Source organism: Micromesistius poutassou, assembly GCF_964030765.1.
Source record: "Micromesistius poutassou genome assembly, chromosome: 5".
Lineage (NCBI taxonomy): Eukaryota > Metazoa > Chordata > Actinopteri > Gadiformes > Gadidae > Micromesistius > Micromesistius poutassou.
Window position 1 is genome coordinate 8,025,395 of NC_140275.1, and position 22,923 is coordinate 8,048,317.

At 50.1% G+C, this 22,923-nt stretch overlaps 4 protein-coding genes across 5 annotated transcripts in view; all 4 read right to left on the reverse strand.

Annotated features, from left to right (window-relative positions):
• Positions 1–7,222: 7,222 nt before the first annotated feature.
• cldn26 (claudin 26) lies at positions 7,223–8,525 on the reverse strand. The gene has a single exon (XM_084468367.1). It carries the CDS (start codon positions 7,893–7,895, stop codon positions 7,239–7,241), a length of 657 nt encoding a protein of 218 aa, XP_084324493.1. The 5' UTR covers positions 7,896–8,525; the 3' UTR covers positions 7,223–7,238.
• Positions 8,526–8,849: 324 nt separating this feature from the next.
• On the reverse strand, positions 8,850–17,270 carry lztr1 (leucine zipper like post translational regulator 1). Of its 2 annotated transcripts, none has more exons than XM_084467730.1 (19): positions 16,796–17,270; positions 16,649–16,711; positions 16,376–16,432; positions 16,176–16,255; positions 15,963–16,071; positions 15,080–15,163; positions 14,933–14,990; positions 14,576–14,715; positions 14,207–14,408; positions 13,666–13,776; positions 13,475–13,567; positions 13,013–13,108; positions 12,514–12,685; positions 12,018–12,187; positions 11,633–11,916; positions 11,167–11,316; positions 10,511–10,616; positions 10,216–10,296; positions 8,850–9,584 (listed from the first exon to the last, which is right to left on the reverse strand). In XM_084467730.1, exons 1-19 carry the CDS (start codon positions 16,945–16,947, stop codon positions 9,468–9,470), a joined length of 2,325 nt encoding a protein of 774 aa, XP_084323856.1. In that variant the 5' UTR covers positions 16,948–17,270; the 3' UTR covers positions 8,850–9,467. The 2 variants fall into 2 exon arrangements, with proteins under 2 accessions (XP_084323856.1, XP_084323855.1); XM_084467729.1 differs by having other exon boundaries at positions 12,514–12,688.
• Positions 17,271–18,220: 950 nt separating this feature from the next.
• LOC311342981 (galactosylceramide sulfotransferase-like) lies at positions 18,221–22,486 on the reverse strand. Its single transcript, XM_084467830.1, has 3 exons — positions 22,350–22,486; positions 19,966–20,105; positions 18,221–19,586 (listed from the first exon to the last, which is right to left on the reverse strand). Exons 1-3 carry the CDS (start codon positions 22,374–22,376, stop codon positions 18,440–18,442), a joined length of 1,314 nt encoding a protein of 437 aa, XP_084323956.1. The 5' UTR covers positions 22,377–22,486; the 3' UTR covers positions 18,221–18,439.
• Positions 22,429–22,923, reverse strand: part of LOC311344007 (DNA polymerase epsilon catalytic subunit A-like) — a gene marked incomplete at its 3' end in the record, with an annotated part of 16,688 nt that continues 16,193 nt past the window's right edge. The window contains exon 30 of the mRNA XM_084468948.1: positions 22,429–22,446. Within this exon, the coding sequence (XP_084325074.1) occupies positions 22,429–22,446 (18 nt within the window). The remainder of the gene's footprint in view (positions 22,447–22,923) is intronic.

Sequence of the window (22,923 nt, forward strand, 5' to 3'; positions counted from 1 at the left end):
TGTGTGTGTGTGTGTGTGTGTGTGTGTGTGTGTTGAAAGGTAAGTAATTGTATTAATTAGCAACATTTCCACACACTGGGTAACTGGGTGAAGGCCTTCTGCACTGCCGTGTTAAACATTAGCCCAGCACCCTCTCTCCCTGTCCCCTCGTCGTCACCAGTCCTCTCCTCGGTCCTCAGACCCTCTTGTTTCTGTTGCCATGTTCCCCCCATGTTCCGCTCAGGCTCTCTGTCACACACAAGTGAAAGGTGCGGGGCCGGCGCCAGGTGTAGGCGCCGTGGTAGCGTGATTCATCACCAGACCCACCGGCCTGGAGGGCCACTTGGTATTCTGAGCGCATCTTAATGTCCTTGAAGTTCAGAAAGAGTCTCCACTGGTGAATGGAGCCTGCTTACAAAGTTACAGAGGGGGGGGGGGGGGGGGGGGGGGGGGGCGGGGGTCTGAGCGGAGCCTTCATACCAGTTTGGCCTGTATTCACATAGTCACATATCAACATTTGTTTTACTAAAAATTTACTTAACTTAAAATTTATATTATATCGTTTGCTGAGACACTAACCAATAAGCACTAATCATCTGTAGGATCGAATCTGAGTTAAGGTAAGATTGTATTGATTTTACGTTGGTAGAATCAGTACAAACGCTCCGACACTGTAATACATGTGATCAACAGAGATGAAGCAACAGATTTATGGTTTTAATAAGGTGTTTGTTCATCCCGTTCCTCTGGGAAAGCTCTCCCTGGCTAGCAGGCCTGTGTGGGTGTCAGAGTATTCCTATTCACTCTCCATAGCAACCATCCCCACATCTCCACCACACTCCAAGGGCTGGAGAACAAACTGGAACAGCACCATTTTACGGTTCTAATGTGGCGTGGGAGCGGGTCCTACGCTGCCTGTAGCTTCTCCTGGACTCACACATCACACAACACAAGGAGACGTATCAGTACGGCTCACTGCTGTACTTTAAACGGGCTACAAAGGAACGGTGCCACAGAGGAACCACGGGAGAGGAAGGCTCGTGGGGTTCCAGGAACCTCAAGATATTCAGTGCAGAAGCTAAAGTAGGTTAAGTCGATTTGGGCCTCACAGCATATGACGCAGATCTCGGTCCTGTGCCCAAGTGGCTCTAATAATCCTTCCTCCTAACAAGCTGTCACTTCCAATCACTCCTCCATTCGTATCAATATTGTCCCCGATACACTGGAATGTCGGAGGAATTCAGACATCACAGTTTGTCATTGCTCGGTGGGTCATAGGCACCTGCGATCAATCCGACAACAGGGAAAGCTTAAAGGAGTCGTGCAAGTGGGTGTTTGAGGGGCCAGCCCATCAACACAAGGTTTGAACCTTTTTGAACGACACACACACACTGGTGCTATGAATAGAATGCACACACTATCTACGACCACGGACGCACAATAAGACACGCAATGCTCTAGTCTCTGGTCTCTCACCACAGAGTCGGACGCACTAATGGAGCTGGAGTTCAATGGAGACAACTTCCTTCTAGAGTATAGCAAGTGTTTTGCCAATAACAATAGTAATCGAACCACATCAGACACATGTAGAGAGAGGGAGAGAGGGAGAGGGAGAGAGAGAGAGGGAGAGAGGGAGAGAGAGAGGGAGAGAGAGAGAGGGAGAGAGAGAGAGAGGGAGAGAGAGAGAGAGAGAGACAGAACTACATCACCTCAGAGTTGCAGAGCAGTGGTTTCAGGCCTTGCTGCTGGTTTAAAGGATCTCTTCAGAACACAAAGCGGTAGACTCTACTGCAGCACCTCCAGATGACATGAAGACCTCTGTCATGTCCTAACAACATCGTCTTGTTCAGTGACTTATTCATGTGAGCAGTGAGAGTGGAGCGGGTCGGGCAGGTAAGTCACCTGAGGTTAATCATTAGGGGGCCACTCTCTGATCGCTCCATGATAAGGACCAACACCTCAATGATTCCTGATGCTTGACCGCATGGCTTTCTTTTACTGCTTGGTGTTAGTGTTTGATGGCAAACACCTGATATATAGTGTTTGCCACCTCATAGCAAGGTCTTTAGTTTAATTATCAGTGAATTACACCAAATGTTACTTACTTACTTGTTAATGTGTTGAATTACACCAATCCAGCCAAACATCCTCCAATTACTGGAGGATGGAATTGTGATCAGGACTGACTTTGGTTCATGCCGGTGAGATGCCTTCTAACCAAACCAAACCACACTACAGTATGATAGTTCATGAAGTCCCTCACGGTGTCTTCAGCAAGATAATAAAACCTCATGTGTACTGTGGACTGTCTTCCTAAACTACCCCTAGCTTGACTCGTTGATAGAAGCTTCCCTCACCGTGTTTTCTACATGAGACGCGTAATCACTTAAAGGCATGGTGAGAAACATAGTGAACCACGGCCAGACCCATGGAATGTACGGCGACCATGAGGGGCTGTGGCCCACAGGTCAGCCGGTTCAGCGCAGTATGGAATTCATAAGCTACGGCCCACAGGCTAACGCGTGGGCCGGCGTGTTCCTCCAGAAAACAGACCGTGGTTCAGAGTCATCAGGAGGAGATTATTGCTGCAGACAAGATGTTTCATAGTGGGCTTTGACTGGACCCTCTTTATTGTGTCAAGGTGAGCGTTGTCAGAGTGGGCTGGTGTATACATAATACATGGCGGATATGTTCACGTCCTGAGAGAGTGGACGCAGGCTGGGGCTCCATGATGTCATGGAAAACTAGAAACTAGCGCTTCACCGAGGGGGGTCCCAGCCTCCATAGGAGAAAACAACTCCTGTGTTGACCAGTTCCACAGCATGCACCCCCACGCTCTTAACACACACACACACACACACACACACACACACACACATGCCCACATGCAAACACATACACACACACACACTCACATACACACTCACACACAAACTCACATATGCAAACACACACACACGCATACACACACACACACACACACACACACACACACACACACACACACACACACACACACACACACACACACACACACACACACACACACACACACACACACACACACACACACACACACACACATATGCAAACACAACAAATGAATCATCATTGTTATTATTATTACCACAGTCAATATAATCAGTCCAAGACCTATTCTGAAGCCTCTCTGCATGGAGCTGACATAACAGAGCTGTGTCTCTGCCCATTGGCTAATCCTGTCTCAACATCCCCCCTCAGCACTTTTAACGTCTCATCAATTCCATGATCATCCCAACGTGTCCGGGCGTCATAGCTACAGGGGCAGGGTTGTCAGTCTGAGAGAGGGCTTCGTTCCCCTGGACCAGAAACTTCCACAGAACTAGAGTAGGAGCACCGTGCCCCAGTGCAGCAAGACGGAGCGGAAAGTATCGAGGAACGCCGAGGAACGCCGTGGGGAACCGCAACCCCCCTGCTCCAGCAGTGACACAGTGAGGAGGAAGGAGCTTACCAGAGCCAGCGCGGGTGGAGCAGGTGGGGCAGGTGCAGCGAGAGTCTCCTGCCTCGGGGCGATCAGCGGCTCAGAGCATAGCAGCCTCCAGTCCACCCCAGCGGTCCTCTCTCTCTCTCTGCTCCGACCGGCTTGACGCTCTCCTCCGCTATTCCACTCAGTGTCCTGCTGTACCCCTCCTCCTCCTCCTCCTCCTCGCTCAAACACTCTGCTCCTCAGCCTCTAGATTGCAGCAGGGACTGGATTGTGTGCTCTGTCTCCACCTCCTCCACCTCCTCCACCTCCTCCTCCACCAGTGTCCAGCAGCTGAAGGCTCTGGTAGTCAGAGGCTCGGCCAGGCAGCAGACAGCAGCAGAGTCTCAGCTGAATGCAGTATTGATGGAGTTGCTTGTGGGGATGCTAACACAGCACAAATTCTCTCTGCTCTCTCTCTCTCTCTCTCTCTCTCTCTATACGTCCACCCTCTTCTGTGTGCCTCTCTCAACCTTTCCTTCCTCTCTCTCTCTCTCTCTCTCCAGTCTACACTCTCTTCTGCACTCTTTCCAGTTCACTCTCTTTGTCCCAGTCCCTCTCCCTCTCCCTCACTCTCCCTCTCTGTGGCTCTCACTCTCTCTCCCTCTCCCTCACTCCCTCTCCCTCTGGCTCTCCCTCTCTCTCCCTTACTCCCTCTCCCTCTCCCTCACTCCCTCTCCCTCTGTCTCTCTCTGGCTCTCCCTCTCCCTCTCCCTCACTCCCTCTCCTTCTCCCTCTCTCTCTGGCTCTCCCTCTCTCTCTGGCTCTCCCTCTCCCTCTCTCTTGCTCTCCCTCTCTCTCCCTCTCCCTCACTCACTCTCACTCTCTCTTTCTCTCTTGCTCTCCCTCTCTCTCTCTCTCTCTGGCTCTCCCTCTTCCTCTCTCTCCCTCTCTCTGGCTCTCCCTCTCCCTCTCTCTCTTGCTCTCCCTCTCTCTGGCTCTCACTCCCCCTCTCTCTTGCTCTCCCTCTCTCTCCCTCTCCCTCACTCACTCTCACTCTCTCTTTCTCTCCCTCTCTCTGGCTCTCCCTCTCTCTTTCTCACCCCTAGTCCCCCCCCCTTTATTTGATCCTACTTTCCCTTCAGACCTTTTCCTCCTTCAGATGCTAAACACCTGACGGGCCGGTCCAGCCTGATCAAAGCCCTGATACCAGCCCCCCGCTGAGCTGTCTTCTCCGCCTGCGTACCCTGGCTGCCTGGCGGGCTGTCTGTTCCCCCACTGACTGCCTGCTCCAGCAGGCTTACAGGCCTCTATGAGGGGACTGCACACATTTTATGGCGCACATTCCCTGCTGTAATTACTTGAAAGCTTTTGTTGTTCCAAGGCAACGCACGCGGCTGGCTAATCAAACCGGAATCGTTCAGTTCTTTGGGGTTTGCTGCAGTGTTAGGACCAATGTGAGATAGTGACCAATGTGAGATAGTGACCACTGTGAGATAGTGACCAATGTGAGATAGTGACCACTGTGAGATAGTGACCAATGTGAGATAGTGACCACTGTGAGATAGTGACCAATGTGAGATAGTGACCAATGTGAGATAGTGACCAATGTGAGATAGTGACCACTGTGAGATAGTGACCAATGTGAGATAGTGACCACTGTGAGATAGTGACCACTGTGAGAACTTGAAGAGGCTGGGCGGGTTTAGATGAATATGAATACATTTCAAGGAAGGATAAATAATGTGCACATTTTAGATGTGCCACTGCTGGTCACTGCCGGTCACTACCGGTCACTACTGGTCACTGCCGGTCACTACTGGTCCCTGCTGGTCACTACTGGTCACTGCCGGTCACTACTGGTCACTGCCGGTCACTACTGGTCCCTGCTGGTCACTACTGGTCACTGCTGGTCACTGCTGGTCCCTGCTGGCCACTGCCGGTCACTACTTCTTTCTTTCTCTTTAATGCTCTCTCTCCTTAGCCAAGTTCACATGTGCCCTATACACTGCACTAGTTACCCATAATGTAGCGTCAAATAAGTGTATAACTGATGCAACTGGTGCACATATTTCCTCATAGATCATATATCCCATGATGCACTGTGGATTACAGTGTCATGGGATTCATCCAATAGAGAGAAAATTCACCGGGTGGATTTCCAGTGTATGATAAGTGAAACCTAGCCTGTGCATCTCTGTCTCTTGGGAACTTGGCTACTGTGGTACTGTGGGTACTTGGGTACTGTGAGTACTTGTGTAGTCTTGGTACTGTGGGTACTTTGGTACTGTGGTATTCTGGGTACTTTGGGTACTTGGGTACTGTGAGTACTTGTGTAGTCTTGGTACTGTGGGTACTTTGGTACTGTGGTATTCTGGGTACTGTGGGTACTTGGGTACTGTGAGTACTTGTGTAGTCTTGGTACTGTGGGTACTTTGGTACTGTGGTATTCTGGGTACTGTGGGTACACCAGAGTCTGCCCAAACATGCTGGCAGTGACCCTAGCGTGGTCTGTTAGTGTATCGTTGTTGTTCCTACTCTGACAGTTTGCACACAAGAACACACTGAACCGAATGTTCTACAGTAATGGATCAACTTCAAAGACAGAAAGAGAGGGGGAGGGAGAGGGAGAGAGAGGGGGAGGGAGAGAGATGAGTGGGAGAAAGAGAGAGGGAGCAAGAGGGAGAGCGAGAGGGGGGAGAGAGAGAGAGAAGGAGAGAGAGAGAATGAGAGAGTGAGAGAGAGAAGACAGATATACTCACCTCAGAGTTGCAGAGCAGTGGTGTAGGCCTTCCTGCTGGTTTAGAGGGTCTCTTCAGAACACAAAGAGCGAAAGGTATGGAGATAGAGAGAGAGAGAGAGAGAGAGAGAGAGAGAGAGAGAGACGGCCAGAGAGCGAGAGAGAGCGAGAGAGACGGCCAGAGAGCATTTCATCACTGGTTAAAATGATTGCAGTAATTTAATCAGCCATAAGATGAAAATAGGCAGTAGGAGTGTATTTTAGGCTGAGTGTAGGACAAAGTGTGTAAATCTGTCATTGTCTTGTAGAAAAACTTACATTATTTTCAGCAGATGGTAGAGGAACTAAGACCTAATCAGGAGCTGGTCAATTCAGATATTACATGTTACCACAAGACCTTGTGTGACCTTAACAGTCCACACAAGTACATCCTTGTTCCATGTGCACGACCTTCACCTGAGTCATCAGTCACGGCGGGCTGGGACGGTCTCATGGATCTCATGATATTAAACATCAGCGCTGTTATCTCACTCTCCATTCCTGGCCAGAGAGGACATTATTTTTATGGAAGTACTCGCATGACATGACACACTGCTATAGGTTCATGTAGGTTTTATTTTAGAGCAAATTCTGATCATTCCAATCTATGCATTTTACTTAACAATGCAATGGAGCAAAATATTTTACAATCTGGTTCTTTATGCGGGAATAAAAACACAAAAACAACTGAGATATGATTGTTGGACCATGGCCAACCCTAAGAAACCATCAGTATAGTTCACATGATTTGCAAAAACTTGATACTCAGATTTTGCTACCAATTATTCATTCTCAAAAAACCTGCAAAAGTATATTTCAACAGCCTCCTCATTCGGGGCCAAACTGAAAGAGGTTTGGCAGTTGCACGACTTCAGAAATATTTAACAAGCTACAAATCGAGCAAAATCAAGTATGACCGAAGGGCATGCGAAGTTCAAAAACGGTCTCTCCTCGTCCTGTTCCTCAGTTCACAAACGGAAAAGTGTTCCCGTCTCCACAATCAGGAGTGTCATCACCCCAGGATGAGGGTCTTGTTCCTCATAGTACCTCGGTCTTCAGGTAGTGCTTCGCCCTGCGGGTCACCTGGGGGCTGCTGGGGGGGCTTGGGGTCCGGGTCTCAAAGTCCGCCATGCACACTCCCACGAAGAAGAGGGTCCCCCCGATGACCAGCGCCAGACCCCCGAACCAGCCGGAGAACATGGCCTCCCCGAACTCCCAGCGCGGCACCACGTCGGGCAGGTTGTCGTCCCAGAACTCCACCACCGTGCTGTAGGCCACGATGGACACAGGGGCCAGGGTGGCCAGCCCCGAGAGCCAGCTCAGCACCCCGCTGAGGAGCAGCAGCCCCCGCCGCAGCGTCGGCCGGCCACGGCACACCTCCACCCCCTCCATGGCCAGGAGGGCCACGAGCACGGCCAGGGCCCCCATCCCCAGGGAGGCCAGCATGAGGACCCGGGACGCCTGCAGGTCTCCGGGCAGCCCCAGGGTGGACTCGTAGGCCTTGCACTGCACGCCCACCTCCTCCGTGAAGATACACATGTGCCAGAGTCCCGAGTAGTAGTTCTCCACCTCGTTGAGCTCCGAGTTCATGGTCTTCCACAGCGGGATGAAGGCCGTGATGAGGGAGGTCACCAGGCCCCCGAAGGTCACAAACAGGGCGGTCCTCTGCATCATCTTAGTGGTCAGGAACACCATCGTCTTGGAGCCGCTGGCTGCTGCGCTACACCAGAAGGTCCCTCTTCCCCCGCGTCCCGGCTGCCTCTGGTGGGGTCCGGCCCACGGAGCAGAGCGCTGCAGAGTCCCGCCTCATCCTTACCTTAATAAAGTGCACCTGATTACAGGGAGATAGAGGAGGCCCCAGGCATTACAAGAGGCACACTGTTGTTTTTTTCCTCGGTGATAAATATCATCGCCGTGCACAATGAAGTCTCTTTTTGGATGAAACCGGAGCCGCCCGGTGGGATTCTGGGCCCAGTGTGTCTCAAGCCGCTTTAAATGAAGGAAACATGAGCAGGACGCACATAGCCCAGAAACAACTACGACCTCTGACCTCCTAAAGCATCGCTGTTCACCGTACATCCATGCCCGTCCTCTGAAGTTTTAATTACGTTGGAGGAAACGGTTTGAGCGGATGTCAGAGGTTAAGGTGTCATTAAGACTCCTTTCAGAGTCGACTCCGGGCCAGGTCCAGTCCTGCCAAACGTCTCTGGTGTCGAGGCTGTGAAAGGCGTCTTGTGTTCTCGGCATCGCCGCCCGCTGCAGAGTCCAACACTTGCTGCTCCGCAGGTCCCCAACGATCTAGATGTTCAGCTGGCAGCCGGCAGGAAACCCGAAACACAACCGGAGTGTCGTGTTCCCAGTCTTTAATTCGCTCGTGTTTAACTAAATGTTCTGATGAAATCACTGGGCTCCAGACATGAGAGGGGAAGTGTTGGGCTTGTTCCTCCGATCCCTCGGCCTCGCAGCGGCAGGTTGAACGTAGCTCCACACTGAAGCCTCACCACTAAAGACAGTTTCACATGCAGTCTGGCAGTGGATTGTGAAGGCCGTCTGTAAGGAAGAATGAGGGCCATTGTCACAGCAGGCAGAGTCCCCTGCGGTCCCGTCTTAGATGGACTGAGCAGAACAGACCGCAGCACACACACCAGTCACTTAACCAAGAGGTTTATTAAGGCATTAAATACATGGGGCTCTTGGAGGGAATAGAGTTGTAACTAAATCACATATGATACAGGCTGAGTGAGCTAAAGGGGCTCCTAGTGGTTATTAGGACGACAGTGGATGTGTGCCTTTGTCAAACATTCAAAAACAGCAATGGCTTAAAGACAACGACCGCAGACACATCGTCGTTTACAGCGTCTACAAGTCATATTAAATCCTTCCATGTTAAACAATGACAAGATCACTTACTCAACCAACACTTTTCCTGACGGTTAACTTGGTATAATGCAGTTAGTACTGACAGTACATCACATACTCCCCGTGGTACGGAGTAGAATACAATGGCTATATGGAGGAATACAAGGCTACAGAGGAGTACTTTGGATGGAACCGCGTTCAGCTATACAGACTACAGGGTTCACTCATCCCGTCTTCGTCTACAGAGAACGAGGATGTGGTCCCTTGGGGTGACAGGTCTCCGGTACGAAGGAGAGCCATCGTCATCAGAAGATCCTGACGGAGTCGACATGCGAGGTCCGGCAAACGAACCGATCAGAACAGAACCAGTGAGGCCAGCGAGACCCAGTACAGTACTGGGCGCCAGTCCTAAATGTCGGGGCCCATCTCGGCACACTGTTTGTCTGATATGTGCGTCGCCAGCGACTCGATGATGTCCAGCAGCAGCAGCTGGCTGAGAGACCGCAGGTTAGGCAGCTTGGACACCTTCAACAGAGAATGGAGGGGGGAGGGAGAGAGGAGGGAGAGAGAGGAGGGAGAGAGAGGAGGGGAGAGGAGGGAGAGAGAGAGAGGAGGGGACGGAGAGGAGGAGAGGAGAAAGGGGAGTGGAGGGAGAGAGAGAGAGAGACAGAGGAGGGGAGAGGAGAGGAGAGCGAGAAGGAGGGAGTGAGAGGAGAAGAGGAGGGGAGAAAAAAAAAAGGCCAAAAATGAACAAAAGAGTAACGTGAGGCGTTACCAAATCAAGTCCCGCCTGCTGAGGGAAGCAAACGCAATAAAACCAAAACATACATAAAGATAAAGCAATAGAACCAACATAATGCAGAAAGATTAAGCAGCATAAAGCAATAGAAAATGCTGTCAACCAAAAGGAAAGTATTTTATAAACTCTTGAACAATTTGAGGAGGGTGGGGGGGGGGGGGTTGCAGGTGCTCTCATTGGTCGATTGCCGCTCTGGACCTCCTCCTGGGGGAGGGGCTGCTTGTTCAGCCGGTCCTCGGGTCAACAGTCTGGTCTCCATGCAGGGCCCCATAGGGAGGCTCCGGGCCCCTAGGGGGTCAGGCCAGCTGCAGCGAGGGGGCAGCACACCGCCAGGGCCCCCGAAACCAGCCCACCCACCTTGATGAACTGGTGCACGATGATGTGCAGGCAGTGCTTCTTCATGTCCAGCGCCTGCGTCTTATCGGCCGCCTCCAGGATCTGAGGGGCGAGAGGAGTGTTAACAGAGGGGCCCGGTAGACCCCAAGGGCCCCGGTAAACACAGAGGGGCCCGGTAAACACAGAGGGGCCCGGTAGACCCCAAGGGCCCCGGTAAACACAGAGGGGCCCAGTAGACCCCAAGGGCCCCGGTAAACACAGAGGGGCCCGGTAAACACAGAGGGGCCCGGTAAACCGAGGAGGGTGAAGGACTCGCCTGCAGGACGTTCTCCACCGTGACGTTCATCTCCAGGTTCTGCTTGCAGTAGGCCTGCAGCCGGTTGTTGGAGAAGCCGTAGTAGTATGGCGCCGAAAACAGATAGCTGACCAGGAGTTAGGGAAGAGGACACTCAGGAGAAAACCTTTAAAATCACCTTAAGACTCACTTGTTCAGAGTTCACTTAGACTCTGCATAGCCTCCCCCCTGGTTATACGTCCTGGCAATAGTTCTTAGCATTGTGTAGCACTTTATCCTAGCTATCTTTGTTGTACATGTGGAATGGGTTAACCTAGTGATGGTTAGTGTCTATGGGGAATGGGGTAACCTAGTGATGGTTAGTGTATACGGGGAATGGGTTAACCTAGTGATGGTTAGTGTATACGGGGAATGGGTTAACCTAGTGATGGTTAGTGTATACGGGGAATGGGTTAACCTAGTGATGGTTAGTGTTGGCTCTTGGTTCTATGAACATCCTTACTGTACCCACAGAGATGGATTGTTGTTTCTCATTCTTCTGACTAATGGACTTATTGTGAGTCGCTCTGGATAAAAGCGTCTACTAGATGCTGTAGATGTAAATGTTTAAATCATTCATGTGATCACAACACTGATGGAGGGATCGGTGTAAGGTGAAGAGGGAGGGAGGAGGATACAGCGAGTCCTCAGGGGGCATGTTGACGTCTCCGTAGTAGATGTAGCGCAGCATGGACTCGAAGGCCTGCTTGCTGGGGACCATCTCACCGATGGAGATGTTCACCTGGCCGTCCAGAGGCATGAAGGAGCGGAACATGGCCTCGAAGTAACTGAGGAGGGAGGGAGGACACACACACACACACACACACACACACACACACACACACACACACACACACACACACACACACACACACACACACACACACACACACACACACACACACACACACACACACACACACACACACACACACACACACAAAATAGAAACAATACATCCACAACAAAAATATATCAAATACACAAATATAAGAATCCATATTATAATGTGATTGGATGACTAATATCTACAATTTAACGATATTAGATATATAGATATTATAATTAGATCCATGGAGTTGATATGAGGCCGTGACGGGTCACCTGGAGCGGGCCGCCAGGATGACCTGGTGGGCGGGGCGCGGGTGTCCGTCCAGCAGCAGCACGATGTCACAGAAGTCCAGGCCGCCGCCCTCCAGGTAGGCCTTCATGTCCTGCACCAGGGAGGTGCCGATGTCCACGGGCTGGTCCGAGTACAGCCGCAGGGGGGGCTGCTGCTTGCGCCGCACAATCTCCACGATGAGCTGCGTGCTCAGCCGCTCAAACTCCTTGGTCATGATGACCTGGTTGAAGTGTGACTCCTTCACCACGAAGTTCAGGCAGTGCTCCTGGGGGGGGGGGGGGGGTTAATGGATAATCCCACTCACACCTGGTGGCATAATGTCACATCCTTAACTAAGAGTGGTCCCCCTTTAAGCAGCAGTGGTACCTTGAGCTGGTCCAGCTGCAGCTTGTTGGCGTTCTCACACACACTCAGCACGTTCTGCAGGTCCACAGACGCCTCGATGTACTGCACACACAGCTGCTCCAGCCGCGCCAGCTGGAAGCTCAGCGCCAGCTTATACACGTCCATGATGAGCAGGACGTCCTGCACGTGGCCTGGCCGAGGAACCACAAACACTCCTGATCAGTCTGGGACCAGGGACCAGGTTCACCTGGTCTCCTTACCCATCTGGGACCAGGGACCAGGGACCAGGTTCACCTGGTCTCCTTACCCATCTGGGACCCCAGATGGGTCTGGCCACGTCTGGCCAGTGAGTGAGTGAGTGACTGTCCAGTGGGTGAGTGACTGGCCAGTGAATGAGTGAGTGACTGACTGACTGGCCAGTGACTGAGTGAGTGAGTGAGGGGGCTGACCTCTGCGGGGGTACTGGATTTTGTCCGTGTATGACAGTGAGTGAGGGGGTGAGGGGGTGAGGGGGTACCTCTGCGGGGGTACTGGATCTTGTCCGTGTAGAGGAACTGCATGAGCACCCTGAAGGGCTGTGGCTCCGCCTCCCGTATGGAGACCTCCAGGTTCTGGGCCCCCTTCACCGCCGGGACGTCCCAGGGGCCCGCCGAGCCCTCCTCCCCCTCCTCACTGCTCTCCTGCTTGGCCTTCTGCACACGGAGCACAGCGTCACGCGCTACTGTCCAGTGTCATAGAAATGACTTACGTCAAGACAACCAAAGTGCTGCTATGTTATAAATGATATTCATGTATTATTGTTGTATTATTGTTGAATCTTAACTGTTGTACTATATTAGACAGAGGCGTACACTGTACGTGGCTGTAACTGAAGCCAGGCTCTAGTCTTCAGAGGAGAGAGGAGAGGAGGACAGGAGGAGGGGACTAGGAGGAGGACAGGAGGAGAGAGGAGAGGAGGACAGGAGGAGAGAGGAGGAGGACAGGAGGAGAGAGGAGGAGGACAGGAGGAGACTCACCTGTCTCTGCCGGTCGCGGGCCTGAAGAATCTTCCTCCTAAGCCACTGGCATCTGGCCGTCACTATGGCGATGTGACCAAGAACTCGCTCCTCTCTCTACAGAGGACATACAATTATTACAACTAGCTAACTGCAAGACCTTTTAATACACTTTAACTACAAGACTCTTTTTCTTTTTTTTTACCTTGTTGTTTATGTGGATATTATAATAAATCTATAGGCTTGCAAATGTTCAAATATTAATTTAAACATAAACACAAAAAATATAAAGATTGTGGTAGTTATGAAAGGTGAAAATACAAGATGGACACAACTAAATCAACCATCCTTGAAGTTCCAACCAAAGCCCCACAAAACATTAACCCTCAATAACTAAATGAAAGACTTTTTAATACCTTTAAAGGCCTTGTATGTAACATGTTTCAATATGAGGAGCACAGTGTACACGAGGCGAGAGCTCACCTCGCCCAGAATGAACTCCACATCACAGAACTGGCGGTTCTCCCACAGCTTCCCGTAGTCCTCGTGCAGCGTGCATTTTGGGTAGCAGGAGAACTGTTCAGAACAGAAACAGGATCAGGTGACGTCAGGCTTCAAGCCCTGGAAGACGAGGAAACGAGACTGCCTTCTGTTCCGTTTTCCTGAGTCTTTACCTGAAAGCGGTACATCTCCCCGCTGCGCACGTTGTTGTCCACCGTCCCTCCAAAGATGTACATGGCGTCGTGGATCACGGCCGCGGCGTGGAACAACCGGCCACTTGGCATCTGAGGACGCACACACAAAACAGTTAGTTAACAGTTAGTTAACAGTTAGTTAACTCCCCTCAGTCAATAAGACAGAATGAGGAAGACGGGAAGAAGCTGACATATCTTCTGGATCCGTCAATACAACAGCAGCAAACAAACAAACCAACAAACCATCGTAAATCTGTGTTGTGAGGACTTAATGTCTGTGTTCCACATGTGAGGACTTAATGTCTGTGTTCCACATGTGAGGACTTAATGTCTGTGTTCCACATGTGAGGACTTAATGTCTGTGTTCCACATGTATCCAAAAATAGTTTCACCTCGATTCATTTAGATAGTTTGACCCAAAAATCGAAAAATCGTTAAAATGTGATTATTGCACAGCCCTAATGTGAGGCTGTGATCCACATGTGGGGGGGGTCTGTGCTGCAGGGTGGGGGTTACAGACCTCACTGTCCAGGCTGGGGTGGATGACCTCCCAGGACTGGGAGTCCACGTCGTAGCAGTGCAGCTCGTTGGGCAGCGTGTTGTCGGCCACGCCCCCGAACACGTACAGGTGGCGGTCGAAGGCCACCATGGTGTGGCCGTAACGGCGCTGCGGCGGGGGGGGCGAGCCCCGCAGCAGGTGCTCTGTCGGGATGCGGGTCCACCTGGGGGGGGGGGGGGGGGGGGACCCAAGAGCTAGTGGGGGGGGGGACCCACTCAACGACATGTGCATGTTTCTGCTTTGATTGTTCTCAGCGTAACTTGGGACTAATGTTTAATTGTGCACCTATAATTCATTTGTACTTTATTTTTTAAATGTGTTCCCACTCACATGTGACCCTTGAACTCGAACTGAAAGAGGTTGTTGGTGATCTTGGCTCCACTCTGCCCTGAGAACACAAACATCTTGTCCCGGCACACGGCCACAGGGAAGTTGCAGCAAGATGGCGGAATCTCGCCACTCTGATCCATCTACAGGACCCCAGAGGAGAGAGGACAATGATGCCATCGTCTTACATTTATCTTCAAGGAAAACCAAACACTCTGGGAAGATAACCTAAATGGTCAAACTTTTATGCATTTTTCCCCAGAGAAACTGATCAGGGTTTTCTGACACATGAAGGCGGTCCTCTCTTGTATTACAAAACGGCCTTAAAGGAACATTAGATGATGAAGGAGGTGCACTGGCCTCCTCCCAGCAGCCGTGCTCTCTGTCCTGCAGGCTGATGGTCCACATGTCATTCAACCTGCAGGGGGAGGAAAACATGACAATTGATTCCCCGATTGGTCCCTGGATCACATGGTGGTGACGGTGGCTTTAGCCCAGTGTTCCCACCTGGCGTTCCCATCGTATCCAGCGAATATCCAGAGCTTATCGTCATAGACGGTGGCGCCGTGGGCCGACCTGGCGACTGGGAGGCTGCGAATGAGACGGACAAACGATAAGAAAGCCGTTTTCAGGGCCCTCATCACGGAATGAGCTTCAAAACAAGACGAGACCGAGGGAGCGGGTCACCCTGACCCAGGTCAAAAGTCAGAGCCGGTGCTGGACTTTGAGCGGGTCATCGTTGGGCCTGGACCTGATGCAGCCCAACGGAAAGCGGACGAGTGTTGTCTGCAGCAGACGCAGAGACGCTCGTCCACACATTTAGCCACACATAACCCTAACCCTAACTAACCCTAACCAACCCTAACCCTAACCAACCCTAACTAACCCTAACCCTAACTAACCCTAACCCTAACCAACCCTAACCCTAACTAATCCTAACCAACCCTAACCCTAACTAATCCTAACTAACCCTAACTAACCATAACCCTACCTAACCCTAACCAACCCTAACCCTAACCCTAACCCTACCTAACCCTAACCCAGACTAGAGAACTGGAATGCACCGTGTTCTGGCTCACCGACTCTACCTCTAAAAGTCTCCTAAATACATGGCCTGTATTAAGGGCTTCACAACTACCATTAACTTGTACTTATTTTATTGTATGGTGGTGCTGTTTGGGCCACGTCTCTCATCTGAAAGATGTAAAATCTCAATGAGACCAATCTGGTTAAGTAGAGTAAATAGTCAAATCATAAATTGCTGAGAAATGTCATAATGTGAGAAGTAAATAATAAATGGCTGACCTTAAAAACAGAAACAGATCAAATACATGGAGTGATGGTATATCACTCATTGTAATTTAACTTTCTATCCTGGCGTCATCATTACCTTCCCTCCACCTTCCACTCGGTCCACTGCCCCGTAGCGAACTTGTATTCAAAAAGGTCGTTTTTGTTTTTTAAGTTGGAGTTCGAGTAGATGTCTCCAGTGTAGCCACCTAGAGGACAACACAGCAAAGAGCAATTTCAGCGCATTCTCTCTGTTTGTACACATATTGAGACATCACACCAGCGAGCCTCAGGACCTGAAGATGGAACTCACCAAAAACAAACATGCTGCTGCCGTAGACGACAGCGGAGTGGTGGTACCGGGGGGCCGGTGGAGTTCCCGTCGTAAAGGCGCTGAAACCATCATCACAACGTATCACATAATAGCACTGGTTGGTGTTGTCTGGTGTGGAGACTCTATAGCCCATCACTGCTACAGACCACGGTCCGTTTTACAGAGTAGGGATTTCTTACCGACACCATGAGCAGTCCTTAACATCGAAGCGCAGCAAGTCATTCAGCATGTTCTTCCTACATAGAAAGGAGGTAAAAACACATGTAATGCATCATTACACATGTCTGAATGATCCACATGAACATTCATTAAATACTGAACACAATAAGCTGTTAATTAAGGGGTAGTCCAGTCCCGATGACTGACATGACCTCAACGACTAATCAGAGTAAGGATGGACCTCAGGTGATGAAGTCCATCATGTCTAACTGATACAGAATAGAAACGCTCACCCATTATCTCCCCCAAACACGTAAATGGCATCCCTGTAGGCCACCACGGTGTGTTTGCTGCGCCTGGATGGGAGGAGAGGTTAAAGGTTAGATCACAACGGGGGACCATCGGCCTGACAGGAGGCGCCGGGTCGTCGGTCGTGTTACCTGGCTCCGACGAACTCGTCGCAGGGCGGCAGCCTCCTCCAGCGGCGGACGGGCTCGAAGGGCCCGAAGTTGAGCGTCAGGTATTCCACGCTGTCGGAGCAGCTGTGGTCGAAGTCGACACTCGGGGCGACTTTGGTGGATTTGCAAGACATCGTCGGACTCTCCTCACAGTCACAGCCTACCTTCACATGGTCCCCGCCCGGGTCGAGGGGTCTCGGACGGAGCAGCGGGGGGCCAGGAGAGGAGAGGAGCTCCACCTTAACTCTGCATCATGACGCCTTACAGTGGAAGGAGCTCAAAGGACTTCAACCAAACACATTGGATGAGGATGCTAATGCGAGCTGCGTGAGGCTAGCTCACCGCTAGCATGTCTGCGGACCGCGGGACGACGAGCTGCGGGCTTCAGGAGAGTTTCTGCGGGACGTTCGTCTTGTGATTAAAGAGCAGCTAGGCTAAAGCTAGCATAACAAGAGCTGTCGGGATGGACGCCCTCGGCCACGCCCCTGGCGGCTGCTGACTATTGATTGGTGAATATGGATTGCTGCGTCTGTGTCATATGGGAGGTTCTGCAATTACCATCTTCTGACTTAAAATACAATACGCGCAACGACTAAACTAAAATACCGCTCACCACTCTATTTGTAATTACAACTGGGAATCTGGTGTCTTTCTGAAAAGGTCCGATGTGTCCAACTAGGCGGTAAACAGAAGTGACTCACTTAAAAGGCATGCAGACAAAGGCTTCTAGACAGGAAAGAAACCTCCCGTTCATTTAATGACGTGTTGATCTTTCAAACTGTTCAAAGACGCCGATAGAAAATAAAAGCGGCGCCGTGTCATTAAACGGTGGTCTCAATGTGAAGTTGTCCGTAGACTTATGGGAAGTTGTAAAGATGTGAATCTTTCCTACCGCTTTCATCCATACCACATGACTTGAATGCACCATTCGATTCACTTCCTGTCATCTGACGGACGATGCTGGTGATTCCATTGGCTGCCAGCAGAGCGATGGAGACAGGAGTCATTGAGCAGTTCATCCATTCTTGTCATGCTCCCCCGTTCATTCTAATGGTTGACCTAGTTTTTTTTTTTGTTGTTGTTTTTTTCCATTAGCAACCGATAGTGTCTTTAGAGGAGAGAAAGTTACCTGGAGGGATTGACTTGTTGATGATCTTTTTTTGTCCTGGAGAAACGAGTGTGTGTGTGTACCATTGCAGTTCAAATAATGACAATACTCAGAACACAAAAGTTTTATTATTCAACTGCATAAATATACAATAATATAGAGTCAGCCTCACATATGAAATTATGTGTTTCAAAATTCTTAAGATTGTCTGATGGTCAATATTGTTTTTACAAGCGTCCATCAGATACATTACATTTGGCAAAAATATACAAATATTTACAAACAAGAAAAGCGTCTTCTTCAGTAGAACGGTCACAGTAAGACGGTGGACGACGTGACTCAGACTAAAGATAAACAAGATGAGCGTCATCAGTCGGTATGGTCACAGTAAGATGGTGGACGGGACTCAAACTGGAGACAAACAAAACAATGACGTTTGCACTGCTCTCGCACCCTCCCTCCACTGTTTCATTGTTTTAATAGCACTGTACTGGTCCTCTCCCAGTCTGCGTATGGACTCACCAGTTAATGACGTCTCTGACGTGACCCCACAGCTTGGTGATCCACAGGTTGACTCCCAGCTCCGTCAGATACTGTAACTCTGGCATCAGCATCTTACGGCACACCTTGCGATGCTTCTTGTCCACGTTCTTCTTCAGGTTGTAGCCCATGATGGACTTCTCTCCGATGGGCTGCCAGGGCAGCATGTCCTTCTCCTGAATGCTCGTGGCCTCCACAGCATGACCCCCCTCGATGCAGATGGCCGCCATCTCGGCGTTCCTCCGTCGGAGCTCCTCCACGTCCTCCGCCATACGCTGGCGTCCGTACGCGTCCACTTTCCTCCAGAAGGTGGCGTTGAAGTGTTGGTAGAGCTTCCAGTCCAGGGCGTTCCACTCCAGGGCTTTGGCCCTCAGCTCGGGCTCCAGCTTGGACACCGTCGACCCTTTCCTCTCGTTGAGCCTGAAGAAGAGCAGGTCCTCCATGTCCCAGCAGAGGGCGTCCTTCAGTAGGATGAGCGACTCCTCAAAGTGCTCAGTCAGCATGACCAGGTGGAAGCGGTCTGCGATGGTCCGGATGCCCTGGTCAACGCGCGGGTCGCCAGGCTCCAGGCCGTTGTCCTGCCCCAGGTCGAAGAACAGCAGGTTCTTCAGGTAGAATGAGTTGAAGCCCTCGGGGTCGTAGTAGTGGTGGGGGTCGCGCAGGAACTCCCTGAGCTTGTCCTCGCCGGCGATCTTCCAGGTCAGCGGGGCCGTGCGGCCGAAGTAGTGGAAGGACGACTCGAAAAGCTCGGCGGGGTCCCGCAGGATGGTCACGTAGGCCGTGTCTGAGGGCAGCAGCTTGGCCACCTCGGCCGCGTCGAAGCGCATGTGGTTACACACGATGTTGAAGCACATGCCGGGCTTGAAGTCCTTCACCTGGGAGCGCTGGAAGAACGCCGGGTAGAAGAAGTCGTTCCTGCTGTTGGGGAAGGCGAACTTGAGCCGGTGCTTCTCGCCGAAGCGGAACAGGATGTTGATGAGCGTGCTGCTGGCCGTCTTGTGGGTCTTCATGAACATGATGTCCACCTTGGGGCTGCAGAGAGGCCCGCCCCGCCTGGGCTCTGAGCCGTTGGTGGTCTGTGGCGAGTGGGCGGGGCGGTGGGCACAAGAGTAAGGCACGGGAACCCTGCAGAGAGAGACAAGATGATTGCATCATTACGTTTCCCATCCATCAGACTTGTTTTATCTGAGGGAAGTCTGAGTTGAGAGCCCATAAGGGGTGAAAAACGCCCGGTGAGAATATCTGTTCTGATTGACTGCCGCTGTTCTGATGATCTTAACTGAAACGGCTCACATATGGTTGGGTCATCACCGAGGTCGTAGGTCATAGAACTAATGTTTGCAGTGGTAAAGGGCTCCTGGCTCCTGATCTCATTGCTTGGATGGGGGCCACTTTATAATCAACTTCCAGGTTCGATAGGTGTTTTTTTTATCCCAGAAGGGAAGGGCCAGTACTCCTGAATTTCCGTGTGTGTATTTGCCATGTGAACCAGGAGGACTCTTACTCCGGGAAGGTGACGTGGTCCTGCAGAGAGGAGAGGCAGTAGAGCAGGATCATGCAGCTGGTGAGCAGAGTGCCCAGGATCAGGCCCTTGCACATCGACCGCCATTGTCTTCCTTGCTTGCCGACCATTATCCAAATTACCTTTGAAGACACGGAACACAAGACAACATCAGAAGAAGAAGGAGCTGTACACCCACATACGATTATCTTTGCAGGGGCGGGACAAATGCACTTTGTCTGAAAGAGTAGTGAGCCCACTGGGTACGGCTCCCAGGGGGCTGGTTCCCCCCTAGAAACCATGGCAACAGTCCTCAGATCTGGATGTGATAGAAACCCATTCGGAGTGGATCCTTTCTGTTCAGGGCCGGTAGGTGCAGACGTGCAGATGGCGTGCCTTTTGAAACACTTTAGCCCTACTGGGTTTTCTGTCCACTGGCCCCAGACTGAATAATGTATCCGTGTGTAAAGCGATCCTGTTTGGGCGCCAGTCTACCCTGTGGTCTGGTAATAGGATGACCTCGTCTCTCCTAACAGATTCCCCTCTCCGTAACGATTTGAGACCTAATATGTCCGAGGATCTGACGTTGCGACAAAGAAAATAAGTGTTCTATCTGGTTGGGTTGAGAAGTGGGCGATTCACAGCAGATGGCAATAAAGAGACACATCCTTGCTAGATGTATCTGAGACAGATTATAGTCTAAAGATGCTCTAATTACAGGGGTTTGAAACACTTTTCAAACACAAATACTTTTTATTTTAAATCATGCTTCACGTGGGAATCAAACCTGCATCAGACAGATAGAAATGACATTCTACCCACATTCTACTCACTTTAGCTAATATTGCTAACCTTTGGCCTATCATTCATTGGTCATGAAAATGGATTCATATTTAGCGTTTTGATGATGATGACCTCATAAATCATGACACACTGTTATCACCTACATGAAAATATACATGCTGCTTTGAATAATAAAAAGCATCAATAATGATATCGACCACATTTTGCAGTATGGCCCAGAATGGCCCCCAGAGGATTAAAAACAGGGTAACGTTGAGCATCTGAAGCATCACGGTGGTTCCCTTGGCTCCATTCACTGCTCATTTTTTAAAACCCCACCATTATTGACTAACTTGTATATACAGCCTGGTATACCTTCTCCTTTGGCTATAGAGGAATGAAACACTGATTAACTCATTTCTGTTTTGCAAGTAGTGAAGTCCTGTCCTTCAGCGTGTGTTCAGGGCTCAGAGTAAGAGACTGAAAGTGGATTACGGCATTCATGTGTAAACAGAACCTAAATAAACTTTTCCTAAAAACGCAATTTGCTGTTGTGTTGTGGATTTATTAATCAAATACTTATTTCACCCACAGTAATAAATGTGTCATGAATGACTGACAACTATTTGTCCTATAGGGAAATGTGGAAACATAAGTTAGGCTTCTATTACAAGCATTACGTTATCTTAAAGATATTAAGCCAAACAAGACCATCATGGAAATAACAGGTGGATGTCGCGCATGTTTGAGGACACTTAAGCACACAACCCAGTTACAAACCAGGTCGTTGTTCTTTAAAATTAAACATTTATAGCACCTGTTGGTCACCATGACAGTTTTAATCTTAGCACGTGAGCGAGCGCGCCTGCCCTGAAGTGCATTAGTGAACAGTATTCTAACCTACTCGCATAGGCTGAGAGAGAACAATGAGTAAAGCGTTTTACCGGTTTATCGCAACGTAGTTTCCGGTCTCTTACTTCCGATGAGCTGTGTGCGCCAGTTAACACTCCGCGGAGTGAGAATAAGAACACGACAAGAATAACATAACATCCAAAACAAGGATAATAAATATGGAGTATGGAGTATGGATAAGTATGGAGGAATTTCACAAAGCAATATTCGAATCATGTTACGAAAACCGATGGACCAATGTATGAAAGTTCCGCCCCCTCTCTTTCCCTCGCTTATAACGCTAATTCATCCCGTTCCAGGCTAAACAGACCGACCGTTATTTAAATGAAGATTCGTTTGAATAGTTGTTTAATTTATTCTCATTATTTGACACGTTCAACATGGTTAGTGTCAAGACTATTTGATTTAATTTAATTTGAAGACCATATATTCACGAGAGTGAATGGGTAAATATATTGGTTAATTAAATAATTAATCTGCACAAATTAGGAGTTTAGGTGTAAAGCTTTAATGGGTCTGGGGTTTTACTTATTTATATTTAGTCAATAAGCAAGAAACCGTTCATACTTAAATTGACACCTATATGTAGTCATACTTACTGTAACTGTTAGATTTTTGAGAATCAGAAGCAAATGTCGAGTAGATCTAAATTCAACTCATTGTTCAAAGTAAACTCTTCAGAAGACTCTTACCTTCTTGAGTAGGTCCAACAGAAACATTTGTTCATTCTGAAGTAGAGATGCCCAGTCCTCACTATTTAAAGAAGAAACTTTAGTCCAACAGATCAGCCTAGTCCAACACTTTCCTCACACTCACACAGACAGAGACCGTCCTACTGGCAGCTCGCTCTCGCTCTCGCTCTCTCTCTCTCTCTCTCTCTCTCTCTCTCTCTCTCTCTCTCTCTCTCTCTCTCTTTCTCTCTCTCTCTCTCTGTGTCTCTCTATCTCTGTGTGTGTGTGTGTATTTGTGTGTGTGTCTCTCTCTCTGTGTGTGTGTGTGTGTGTGTCTCTCTCTCTGTGTGTGTGTGTGTGTGTGTGTGTGTGTCTCTCTCTCTCTCTGTGTCTCTCTCTCCAACTGTCTCTCCGTGTGTGTGTGTGTGTGTCTCTCTCTCCAACTGTCTCTCCCTGTGTGTGTGTGTGTGTGTGTGTGTGTGTGTGTGTGTGTGTGTGTCTCTCTCTCTCTCTCTCTCTCTCTCTCTCTACACACCTGACGCTGGGGGGACGTTCGCACGCCTTCTAATTCTAACCCTCGCAGGTGATCGTCAAC